The sequence below is a fragment of the Mustela putorius genome, unplaced genomic scaffold (assembly GCF_011764305.1).
Source record: "Mustela putorius furo isolate JIRA1106 unplaced genomic scaffold, ASM1176430v1.1 tig00003853_pilon_pilon_pilon, whole genome shotgun sequence".
NCBI classification, from domain to species: Eukaryota; Metazoa; Chordata; class Mammalia; order Carnivora; family Mustelidae; genus Mustela; species Mustela putorius.
The window spans coordinates 70,124,841-70,137,809 of NW_025422005.1; the positions used below are offsets into that span (position 1 = coordinate 70,124,841).

The 12,969-nt window shown below is 36.7% G+C and overlaps 1 protein-coding gene across 9 annotated transcripts in view; it reads right to left on the bottom strand.

The window, feature by feature from the left end:
* The window catches only part of TTLL7 (tubulin tyrosine ligase like 7), a 149,600-nt gene that overhangs the window by 67,523 nt on the left and 69,108 nt on the right, over positions 1-12,969 (bottom strand). For all 9 annotated transcript variants that reach the window (XR_199427.3, XM_013056228.2, XM_004752722.3 and 6 more), the window contains 3 exons: positions 10,457-10,621; positions 5,904-6,062; positions 693-787 (listed from right to left, as the gene is read on the bottom strand). Coding sequence is in view for 8 of the 9 variants with exons in the window: in XM_013056228.2 (XP_012911682.1) it covers positions 693-787; positions 5,904-6,062; positions 10,457-10,621 (419 nt within the window). In the remaining variant the exon portion in view is untranslated. The remainder of the gene's footprint in view (positions 1-692; positions 788-5,903; positions 6,063-10,456; positions 10,622-12,969) is intronic.

Sequence of the window (12,969 nt, forward strand, 5' to 3'; positions counted from 1 at the left end):
ATCCCCCTTCCAAGTACATATCCAAAGGAGTGGACATTGGGCTGCAGAGAGATACCTGCACTCCCGTGTTCATTACAGCATTATTCACAATAGTCAAGACAGAGAAGCAAACTAAATGTTCCTCAATAAATGAATGATAAAGAAAATGTGGTATATACGTACAATGGACTATTATCCAGCATGGGGGCGGGGAGAAATTCCTGGCTATGCTTTTCAATGGGACGGTTAACCATGCCTTAACAACAACTGCCTCTTTTTCTGTTTACCCAGGCAGCAAGACCCAGTGGGAAGACCCCTGAACAGAAAGGTAAGAAATCCATGTGTTTGAGGGTTGTTACTTTTTTAACTTCCTGAATGAACTCTGCTTTAATTTCTTCTTGTGAGGTGAGGAAGATAATGTAGAGATTTCCCTCAGGTATTCTCCAATACAACCTTACACTCTATATTGAATAATTATTAACACTGTAATTTACCTATTTACTGAAGATTCAGAACATGATATAGAGAGAAGAAAAAGCAATTTGTAGAGAGGAAAAGATATTTTAAAAGAAAACACTAAATGGGTTTGAAGAATGGAATCAAGAAATTCAAAATATAAAATAAGAAAAAATTACAAGCCAATCCCATGTACAAGTGATTGCTCTATGTCAAAGGTGGTGAAAACCTTCCAAAAGATGGAGGAAACACTTTACCTTATGTTTAGCAGCTTTAGAGCATTTAGCAGCACTCCCCTTTTTACATCATAGTCTATTTTCTGATCAGTTCCAAAGCTTGGAGCACGATTAATCTGAAATTTACAAAGAAAAGATGAGAATAGCCAAATGTTGGTGGCTAATTAATATTCAAAACATATTTGTTAAACTATGTAAGATCCCAAACCAGTAGAAAGACTCTACAATAAATCTCAAGGATCTGCATGGTAGATGGTCCAGTTACTACTGCTGTATCTTCCTTCCCCACCACCCTAGGTCAAAGAGTTTCAAGGAATTGACTGCTCTCATGGCGCCCCTCCCCCTACTGCCTTAGCTCAGGATCTTCGGCAAGTATTTGTGCCCTCTCCCTCTCCACCTTCTCCAACCCAACACCTCATGCACTCTAGGTTTTAAGTTTAGGGAAGTTAAAAGTGACTCATCCTGACAAAATTTTAGAATACCAGTATTAGCAATAATAATAATGATGTAACAAAAACAATATGCATGTTACCAATACAGTAATAATTAAATATATTTATTTAGCATATAGAAACTCTCAGTGCCCTCTTTGCACTGCTTCAGATATTCTGGATGATTTCACCTATTGCTGCCTAAAAAAGAAAATTATTTTCTTTCTACCTGGATCAAACAATAAATCATCAATTTTCATTTCCACTGACTATATAACTCAGAAGATATCATTAAATATAACTGCAGATTAACCTCTCTGAGTTTCTCTTACTGTGTAAGGACTCATGGGAATAACCAAGCCATTTGTGGGTATTCTTTTCAACATCATTTCCAGGATTTCATTAAGATGAAAAATAGGAAGTAACAGTAACTGCATATACCCTGAAATCCATTTTACAATACACTACAATACACTACCACCTCAAGAGCAGGAATTTTTGTCTTTGTCTTTTTTGCTATGAAAACATAACTAGAATGGCAAGTGCTTAAGAAAGTTAATTAATTCAGTTGGCTAGAACACTGCTGAGTTCAAAGCTACAGCTTAGCTTCATGACCACCACCAAACCTTATAGCCTATCTCAAAAAAATATGACACCATTAGTCATAGAAGAGGGTTTTCTTATACAATTCTATTCCATAAGAGACAAAATAACTAACAGTATGCATTTCACAACTGGCAGCTCTAAGAAATATAAAAAAGTCGATGTATGTATGTAGAAGCCAAACAGACAACAAAAAGATCACCTGTAATCCCATTAGCCAGTAGATTATAATCCATCTGATAAATGGTGTATTGCTAACCATTTGATAAATGATAAATTTTTGTTATGCATAGATATTTATAATTTTTATTTTATCTTCCAAATACTTACCTATACTAATAATATTATTCTATAATCCAAGTTTTTAAAAATATATCATGAAAATCTTTCATGTCATCATTTTGACCATGGTATTCCATTTGTAGTGATGTGCCAAACTATATTATGGTTTGCTGATCTCTGATTTAGAAGGTAATGGACATATGATGTCCATGTGATGTGGTCTCAAGGAGAAGGGAACAGCATGGTAACTGTAAGAACATCCACTTACTTCAGGTAAAATTTAAGAAAGGGAGTTTATTAATCTGTTACTTCGAAACTCTAAGTATTTCCACTTACAAGTGTGAAGAAAGGATACAGTAGTATCTTTTATATGAAAAAGTTTTTAAAAATAAAATATTTTCTGTACTATTCTATTCTGATTCAAATCTCTGCAATTTGTTATACAACTAACAATAGTTCTGCTGCTACACAGGACAGGATTATAAATAGAACCAGACATTTAGGAACAAAAATAATATGCATGTTACCAATGTGCATGGGTCACTGAAATGTTATCTATCTTTATAGAATTCCTTAGGTGTTCCATTTCAAAATTGCCATCTGGAATTCAACCAGACATATCTGTCCTCCAGGATGGAAGTAACCTCAGACCCTCTGTTACCTATGTCAGGATATTCCCTCAACTACCATGGAAAAGAAATTGGTCTACAGAGAAATGTACCCACACAAGGTAAACTAATATGTGAAAAGGTAGAAAAAAATTTTTTTCAATTCACATTTTGGATTTTTCAAAAGTTTTATGAGAAAGGTAAAGTAAAAAATAAAGACAAAAGAAATTCTGAAAATTAAGGTTCCATTCAGTCAAAATTCTACTCTGGGGTGCCTGGGTAGCCCAATGGGTTAAGTGTTCAGCTCTTGGTTTTGGCTCAGGTTGTTATCTCAGGGTCATGAGATGGAGCCCAGCATCGAGAGAGTCTCTCTCCTACCTCCTACTCCCCTCCCCACTGCCTCTCTCACACACAAATAAGTAAGTCTTTAAAAAAAAAAATCTATTCTGTGATGTTGATGGCTTCTTTGGTTCTCATTTCCTACCCCAATTCTAGAACAAAAAGGCTCAGCAGATGTTAGAGTCTTAAAGTTCAGTAGCTTGTAAATGCATGCAAAAATGAACACTATTGGAAATAAAATTAAGTTAATAAGTATTTTTGCCAACCAAATCATAATTTTATTATCAAAACAAGCAAAATCATTTTATGCATATATCAAAGTATCCATAATAGATTCTATGTTCCAAAATTACCGTTGTTCCCTTGGCCCAGTAACTTATCCCCATCGCACCCCCATTTTTCCTAACCCCTAGTCCCCACTGCACCTTCCACAGCCCTAAGCACTCTGCTCAGATGTTCCCTCCTCTGCAAAGATTTTCTCAACTGTCAAATAAACACATGTACACAGAGAGATTAATCACTCTATTGTTTGTGCTGGTACCCTGTTCCCTACTTTCACTCATAACTATTATTGTAAGACACATATCTGAGGGTGCCTGGGTGGTTCAGTGGGTTAAACCGCTGCCTTCGGCTCAGGTCATGATCTCAGGGTCCTGGGATTGAGTCCCTAATCGGGCTCTCTGCTCAGCAGGGAGCCTGCTTCCCTCTCTCTCTCTCTGCCTGCCTCTCTGTCTACTTGTGATCTCTGTCAAATAAATAAATAAAATCTTTAAAAAAAAAAAAAAAAAGACACATATCCGAGTCCCCACTAGACCAGGGTAAGTATTCTGTCTTCTTGGATCACCACGCCCTGACACAAGGACTTGTTGAAATTAATTCATGGGTAATTAAAGTATCAACAGGTTATTCCTATCCTCCCCAATTTCTGTATTTTCCCCCCAAAAAATGTTTCTGTGCTTGAAAACTTCTGCAATTTTGCCACTATGAATCATTACCTGCAATTATTCCAGTTAACTAAAAGTTATCATATTCTCAGATGCACCTTCTATCTTATTCCACTTGATGGTGCCAAAAGGTTTTTAACAACATATGTTAGACCCACTACAATTGCAGCTGGGAGAAAACACAAAGAAGCAAGATCTAAATAAGATTCCTTTAATTATTTTAATATAACAAATCTTTCATTATCCATAGCTGTTGGTTACTGTGAAGTTTCTGTAATGGTTCTGACTGATCTGGAAGTGAAGAAATGAATCAAAAATGAAAATATGTTAATGCAAATAATGTTATTTAGCTCTTGATTATTGTCGAGTTTTTTAATGGTTATTGATCTAGACATGATGAAGAGAATAAAATATGAAGAAACATTAATGCAAAAGATGGTGTTTTGAGCCTTTAAAAAAATACAAAATTCAACCATTCAGTCAATTCTGATATGCCAAACTCATACAAAGCTCATCAGACAAATGCTTTTAAAACCAGGTCAACTAATCATCTGCAGTCATTATTCCCTGATACACTTTCAGTTCCACTTCATGCACATGCCGTCACGTCTTCCCCACCCCACCAAAGACAACGGACAAGCAGCAGGAGCAGGAAAAATGGATCTATAGTTAAGAACAGGAAAGGAAAATTGCAGACAAAGTAGGAAACCTAAGGAAGAACATGTCAGGCCCTAGTAAGATGCAAAGCCAAGTGCTTTCATATATGTGTAATGAAGGAAGCAAAAAGACAAGCAAAATTCCTCACATTTATCTTATTTTGAGGACCCAGGCAAGAGCAAAATTTGAACATCTGACACCTATAGTTGATTGGAAACATAAGATACATTCCTGGAACATAGGAGAATGAACACACACACATACACACACACACACACACACCCCGTACGCCCTCAAGCTGGGAAAGTGCTCTTTCTTCAAGATATACTTTGAATCCCTTGATTATCTATCACTCATTCAATTTGCATTTTCAAGTTACAGATGGAACTTCCAACTTCAAAATCATTACCAAAAAAAAGAGATGATCAGCTTAAAATGAAAGGTTCTTGGTGACTGTGCCTTCTACAGCAGTATGTCCCACAGTGTAACTAATCTAATCAACACTGGCGTTAGGTATGTACTGTTTTCCTGGTAAAGTTTCCTAAGCACAGTATTCTGTGCCCATGCATTCTGTGACTCCAGATCTGGGGTCTGAGAAGGAGTTGCTGAATGGGTTAGTACCCACGTAACTTCTAAGTTTGGTTTTTTTTGTTTTTTTTTTTTTTTGATGTAACATAAATATGACTGGAAGGAAATATACAAAAATCTTAAACAGAGACTATTCTTATTTTTCCCTTATATCATCTCATCTTTTCCTAATATTAAGTGACCTTTAATAGGAGAATAGTAATGATGACTCTGACCATAGCAGGGACTGGCAGCAAACCCAAAGGAACACAGTTAACAGGCTGGGTATGAGTGGAGCCCCAGGTGTATTACATGGCCTTAAGGGAGAATCCATGCCAGCTGGGGTATGAGGTACTGAATACTGATTCATGAACCAGTGGAGCCTCTCTCTTCTTGGAGAGTTTGAATGGCTGTGGTCCTGGAGCCCAGCCACCCACACAGAGGAAAGACAACACCCAGAAGTCATGAAATGGTAGAGGAAAACAGTGGAGAAAGTAGATAACAAATCAGTAAAAAGTAGATAACAAATCAGTAAAAGCAGATCCATGCATATATTCAAAATTCCTGGCCTAGAAATTCACTCAACATTCGTTTAGGAAAAGTAGTATCAAGCACATACTGGCCCATTCCTGGATCTGTTCTATTCTTCGAAATTTTGTTCTCTTCCTCCCACATGCTCCATTCAAGCCTCTTTCTGCCCAGTTAACGAGCCAGCTGTGCCAAGTACACATTTAAAAAACATTTGTTTGCATGCACAAGGACAGTAGTAACTTCCCTTTCTTCTTAAAAGAAATGCCTTACCTCCAGAAGCCATGGCTTCAGTTTTCTGTCCAACAAAATATCGAATCCCAGGACTTCGAAACAGACACTTTCACTTCCTGGAGGTTGACCGGGTCTGCACATTCGATACGCATGCAGGACATGAGGCTCTGCTACAATCAAAGTCTTTACAACCAACTCCTGCACATATAGTGATTAAAAGAAAAAAAAAAAGGTGAAAATGTCTTACAGAAAAGTTTGCATATCTGAAAATAAGGCCTGGACCTACAAACAGCGCCCTGGTCAAGTTCCCAAAGCTCTATGCCATGTGGCCCTGGCCACTGCTCTGATTCCACTTCATGCCCCCCCTGCCCTGCTCAGTACACCCAGCGCAGGCTTGTCCGCTCAGGGCACCTGGCCATAACTGGTTCCTCTTTCTGGAACACCCCTCTTGATAGTCCCATGCCCGGCCTTGATATTCAGAGAGACTTCCCCAATGCTGGAGTCGACAGTAGCCGCTGTCATCCCATGTTGCACCACTTCGCACAGTACAGAATTAGCACATCTTTTCCCTTTTTTGTTGAGAGCCATGGCCTTGTGCCTATGTTAGTGCCTGCCATTTAGGAGATGCTCAAAATAGTTATGAATAAGTAAAAAAGTTGATAAATGTGGCTTCTATCTGTTAAATAAATAAGGCTAAGATCGTACGTTAGCCTTCTCAGAAACCATGCCGAAGGGTTTAGGAGTGGCAGGGAAGAAAAACTACAAGGAGGATAAACTATTTCACAGACAGCATCGAACTTCCACTTAGACAAAAGCTGGAAAGGTGGGATAGAATCGAGGAGCGGTGGGCTCCTTTATGTGGTAGTGATTTTGCAGTTCCTAAGGTTTACCTGAGAAGAGAGTGCGGCCGATTACAGAAATAGCTATCAACACTTTCTGCGAGGACACACAACACTACTAGAGTGAGTTATGAATGCTCATTAAACAAAAAGTTGGTTTCCTGAAGTTTAAGAATAAGTTACGGATTGCGGAAAAGCTGTCTTGCAGGGGTTTTTGGCTTAGAATATGTTTTTTTAAGTCCCTCTCTACAGGTATAGGCAATTTAGCAAGGCAGTTAAGAACTTAGCTCTAAAATCAGGCTTTCTGGGTTTATTCTTGGCTTTGCTTCTTGCTAGATGTACAACCTCAGTTACGTTGCTTTAACTTTGTGAGTCTCACTTTCCCCAAGATAAAGGGGAAGTAGTAGTAATACCTACTGCAAAAGACTGATATCAGGACAGAATGAGACTCCATGTAAAACTCTCAGCATAGTGCCTGGAACAGAGTAAACCTTCAATAAGTGTGAACTACTACTATTATTATAGTTATTCTATCATTCCTCCCAAACCCCACCTCCTGTGTCAGGTCAGAAACAAACATTCTACTACCTGGTGGCAGCAATTTTCACTGTATGAGAGAAAAAAAATGAGAGACAGAAATTAAGTTTGCTGTTACCCAGAACCCCAATCCAGATCATATTTGGGGTAAGTATCAGAGATGGCATGAGAGGTTGTTTTACAAAATTTTCATCAAAATAAAAAATTAACAGTAACACTAAAGGATCTAAAGACGAAAGCCAAAAAACCACTTCATATAAGTCTTTGGATATATTAGTGAAGTCACTGGAGAATAAAGGGAAAAAAGTTAAAATCTTGGCTAATAAGTATCGTCTGAAACAACTCACGCAGGGTGGGGAGAGTGAATAGTAATAAACGCTGAATTACAAATCTGTGTTTTTTCTACATAAAACACACATTTGTAAGGAATGCAAAGGCAAGACTGCAGATATATGTGAAAATCAGGAGTAACATAACCAAACATGAATCAAATTCCACTAACGCTTTTGGGAATTTCCAACATAACGGCCTTGCTTTGAAATATGATTTATAGATTTGTACATATATGTAAATATATAAAAAGCATTCAGTAAGGATGGTTTTATGAGTGATTACAATGGTTTAATTTCTGTGGCTTGATTGTCTAGTGATTTCTTATTCATTCTTGACCTGCACAAAAGTATATATCTCTGTGCTACATATGAGGTATTACTGTATGTCAGTTTTCATACACAGTCACTTTTTAGAGAAAGTACCCCCCTAAAAAAAAGGTCATTAGGGAAAAAAGTCCTAAGTTAAATTCATGAAATTTGCAAACTATAACATTAAGATAAAAATTTACTGATTGGGGGCACCTGGGTGGCTCAGTGGGTTAAAGCCTCTGCCTTCGGCTCAGGGAGCCTGCTTCCCCATCCCCCCACCTGCCTCTCTGCCTACTTGTGATCTCTATCTGTCAAATAAATAAATAAAATCTTTAAAAAAAAATTTACTGATTGACACTCTCTTTACCTCCTCCTGTTTTTATATTATTTCATTAACTCATCTTAAACAGATATCTATGATATTTATGATAATAAACTATTATTATTATTAAAATATTTTTTTGAATTTCTGTAAAATTGGCATTGGTAGAATAAATAAGTAGATAAATAAACACAGCATTATTGTACTCAAAATTCTTGTTTGGATGTATTTAGGTTATCAGGAAGATAGAGTAGAAAGTTAACAAGTTGGTGCGCTTCTTACAAAATTCAGTGGACAAACATTTATGCTGGAGCCCCTGAATTTCTAAAAAGTTTTGAATGTGTTGCCAATATTTACAAATCAAGAGACTTAAGAGTTTTCACTGGCAAATTAGAAGAATGAGTCACACTGGGCCCAGAATACCATGTAGCACCAAAAGGCTGGTGCTGAGTAGTGTCCACACCCTTCAGATGTCTTATGCTTTTCAAATCACCATGGTAAACACCCTATTTACTTCTTTGCAGACCATTTCACTCCTTTTTACTTGTCTAACACCCAAGGGTCTCTGGATTTATGTTTTGTGATACAGAAAATACAGTGTAAAAAATATCAACCAAAAAAACAACAAAAAAATACAATGATGCTGATTTTTCTGATTTTCTTAAGAGAACCAAATTAACTATGAACTTTCATGTCCATTTTCCATGATAGATTTATTTAAATTATATAGTATTTGTCCCCAAAGGCAAGCTAAACCATACTGCATAGCCCTCTCATATTAAGTTCTCTTCTAACTTTGAATACCATTGTGATACCTCTGCTGGGATTAATAAAGGTTATCTTCTCAGATCTGTCTCCTTTATTCTCTTTATTACCATTTGCAATGCCACCCACTGCCATGGCTTTAAGTATCAATCACACCCCAAACCTACACTTTGAACTGCCTGCTTGATCTTTCTACCTGAGAAAACATTTTAAGTTCAACAAGTCTCTACGGGAACTCATTATCAGAGCCTCATGACCTTTTAACAGTTTAGTGCAGGTGTCAGTGCCTCCAGAAAGCCCTTCTCCAATGCCCACCCATAGAAAGCTACTATCTGGTCTTCCTCTACATTCCCACAGAATCCAGTGCATGACTCTGTTGTTGTATGTGTTAAATTACACTTTATTAACAACTTCTATGTGGGTCTTTCCTACCAAACTCCCAAGTTTTTTGAGGATTGGAGCTGTATCTCATAAATCTTCAGATTATCAGCTAGAAACAAGCGTGTATTATGGGTTCATTAAGTGTTTACGGAATGACTGAATGAAAGTAATAAAGAGAACTCTTTTCCCTCACCTATAAAACTCAACTCTAGATTGTCTCAAAATAAATTCCTTTCTACTCTATTTCAGATAAAGCCATGCCCATTCTCCCTATAATTCCTCCTTAAACCTGCAAAGGAATGTCTGACTACTTCTCCCTGATTTTGGACATTCAGTGAATGTCAATGCTGACCTCACTGTCCCCTCTTCTACTGTGGTTAATTTCAGGCCATTCTTTTCACTTAAACTATCTCTAGGTGCCTTCCTCTACCTACTCTTGGTCTGTACTATACCAATATTCAGATTTACCTTTTAAATTCACAGTCATTGGCCTTACTACTCTCCTCCCTTAAAATCTGGAAGGAATGAATCCTTACTGCCTATCAAGTTAAGCCTTGATTTTCAGACCTAAAATTTTGCCTCCACATGTCCTTTCAGCCATAAGTCCCCACAAAATTCCCAAAATACCATATGTGTCAACCTGGGCCACTTACCACTATTTTCATACATCTATACCTTTACTTATGCTTTTATTTGCACCTAAATCTCCCTCTCTCCAATCCTTAGCAATAGAAATAGCATTTATCAAGGTCTGTCACAATTCTCACTTCCCTCATGAAAATAGTTTATCTGCCCAATCTATGTAATCTGTTCTTTACTTAAAATGCTGATGATGGGGTGCCTGGGTGGCTCAGTGGGTTAAAGACTCTGCCTTCGGCTCAGGTCATGATCCCAGGGTCCTGAGATCAAGCCCCGCATCAGGATCTTGGCTTAGCAGGGAGCCTGCTTCCTCCTCTCTCTCTCTCTCTCTCTGCCTACTTGTGATCTCTGTCAAATAAATAAATAAAATCTTTAAAAACAATTTTTTAAAAAAGAATAAAACTCTGATGATCCTTTAAATTAATCTGAAGAAAGACAGTTATAATTGTGAAAATGGTATAATCTTACTGAAATATCACTCCAAAACTTAGCAACATCATGTTGATTTGCTTGTAGGAATTCTGTAAACCACTTGATGGAACGTTTGCTGCCTTTGTTTTCCGTCTCATCCCTTTCAAAACGCTCATTGTGCTTGTTCACAGAGTAGTTTGTTAGATGCATGTATAACTGGGTCTGTAACAAGTAAGAACCAAAGTTGTCATCAGCTACGAAACTCTAGAACTGTGATGTTTCACAGACCATAAAGCAACCAAAGATGAAAGACAATTTTAAAGTTTTAAAATATACAGATCAACAATTTCATGATGATTTAGATAATTTTCAAATTAAATACAATGGCACATTTCTAATAAAAGGATTACAAATGTAGTCATCTACAAAGTTACTTTATATATTATTCAAAATATACCATTAAAAAATTAAAATAATTATATGAAACTGAAATTACACACTGCTAAGCAAGAAAAACAGTTTGTTTTTGTTAATTTGTTTTTAATGTTTTTACTGATAGTTCTCACCTATATTTATTTTGGGAAGAGAATTTTCTAAGAGAGCATTCTGTGTTTTTTCAAAGAAAAATAAAAAATGAAATCTCAAGTAAGTAGCATGAATCAAAAGGCAGGACTACCAAACACAACCTCTGCCTTGCATAGGAACTAGGAAGCCACCGGAACTCATTCACTAGACAGAGCGCACTTTGAATCAGCAAACAGAAGCAGCACACAAGGCTGTACAGAGCCTAAATGATTAACAGTAAATTAACAGTACTCCTTACTGGAGCTGTTATGCCTTAGCCTCTTTACACTTTTATAATTGTTGTTACCGTTATCCTCAAATAACTTGAAAAAGAATCCAAAATTTTAATCCTTTCGTAATTGTCAACTAATACATATCTAATGATTCCTTATCAATCTAGTATAAACATTCATCAAATCTGTATCTTCTACCTTCATGAGCCTATTCCCAGGAGTTACTTTAGAGAGCAATGTTGCATCACAATGAATATATACTTTGTGTACATGATTATTATTTAGGCTTGTTAATAACCAAGTATATTTGTATCATATTTTATTTTCACTACAGTTACTTAGGTCTACAGTATATAATCTTTGAAACAAGTGTGCAGAAGTGATCATTTGAGCTACACGTTGTTTACTAACCCAAATACCCATCACTAATTAAGAATTTATTTTTTCATTCTGGGGCACCTGGGTGGCTCAGGTCCTGATCCCAGGGTCCTGGGATAGAGCCCCACATTGGGCTTCCGGCTCAGCAGGAAGCCTGCTTCTCCCTCTCCCACTCCCCCTGCTCGTATTCCCTCCCTCGCTGTCTTTCTCTCTGTCAAATAAACAAAAATCTTTAAATTTAAAAAAAAAAGAATCTATTTTTTCATTCATTAAACAGTATTTATGGAGCACCTACTTACTATCTGTAGGAACTGGTACTGGGCACTGTGGATACATAGATAAACAAGATAGATACAGTCCCTACCCTTATGAAACTTAGGAAAAAGCTTTAAATTAAGTGATATTTAAAAGAAAGAGCATAAATCTTATGCTTATCTAACTGTAAGTGTTTGACCTGAAGAAAAAGGAAATTAATCGAACTATAGAATTTCCTAGTTGCCAAAATATAAATCATTTTTCAATTTTAAAAAGTTGGAAAATAATTCTTGAGGGGTTCTCCATTTGGCAAGAATTTCTTGAAATAAATAATAATAGCAGTAATAAAAACTCTAGCTATCCTAGTGAAAAAGTCAGTAAAAAATGGAACTGTGCATTTTTCTTAAAACAGGATCTTTGGGGCACCTGGGTGGCTCAGTTGGTTAAGTGACTGCCTTTGGCTCAGGTCATGATCCTGGAGTCTCGGGATCAAGTCCCACATCAGGCTCCCTGCTCGGTAAGGAGTCTGCTTCTCCTGCTGACCTCTCTCCTCTCATGCTCTCCCTCTCTTAAATAAATAAATAAAATCTTAAATTAAAAAAAAAACAGTATCTTTGTAAGTAGGATTGGAAATTCTAGTTTCCTATCCACCTCAACAAAAATCCCCTTCTAAGTAGTTCATTGCCAGTTGGACATTGGCCATAAGCAGTGAAGACAGCTATAAACCAAATAGTAACTTGCAAGGAATGAAACGGATAAAACTATTCTCCACCCCATTTTTTAGCATGTAGGCTCAATACAGTGAATTGGGATATACAAAACTTTTCAAGAACCAGCCAAATGTTACATTGGTAGCAAAAATAAATGGTTATTATATTTCAATGCCTGAAATTCTCTGTCTTATGATCTCCTTATATGCAGTTTACCGATATTTAATTTTTAGAAATACACACAGCTCTTCACAAAATACATGCTATTTTAAAAACTGGAAATAGGAAGAAACAAATACACAACAATAAGCCAGTGAGAAGCATTGATTTATTTTTTCCAGGCTTTTTTTCTTAAGCTTACATTTTACATAATTGGGATCTCACTTTACATAAAACTTAAAATTATATATATATATATATATATATATAT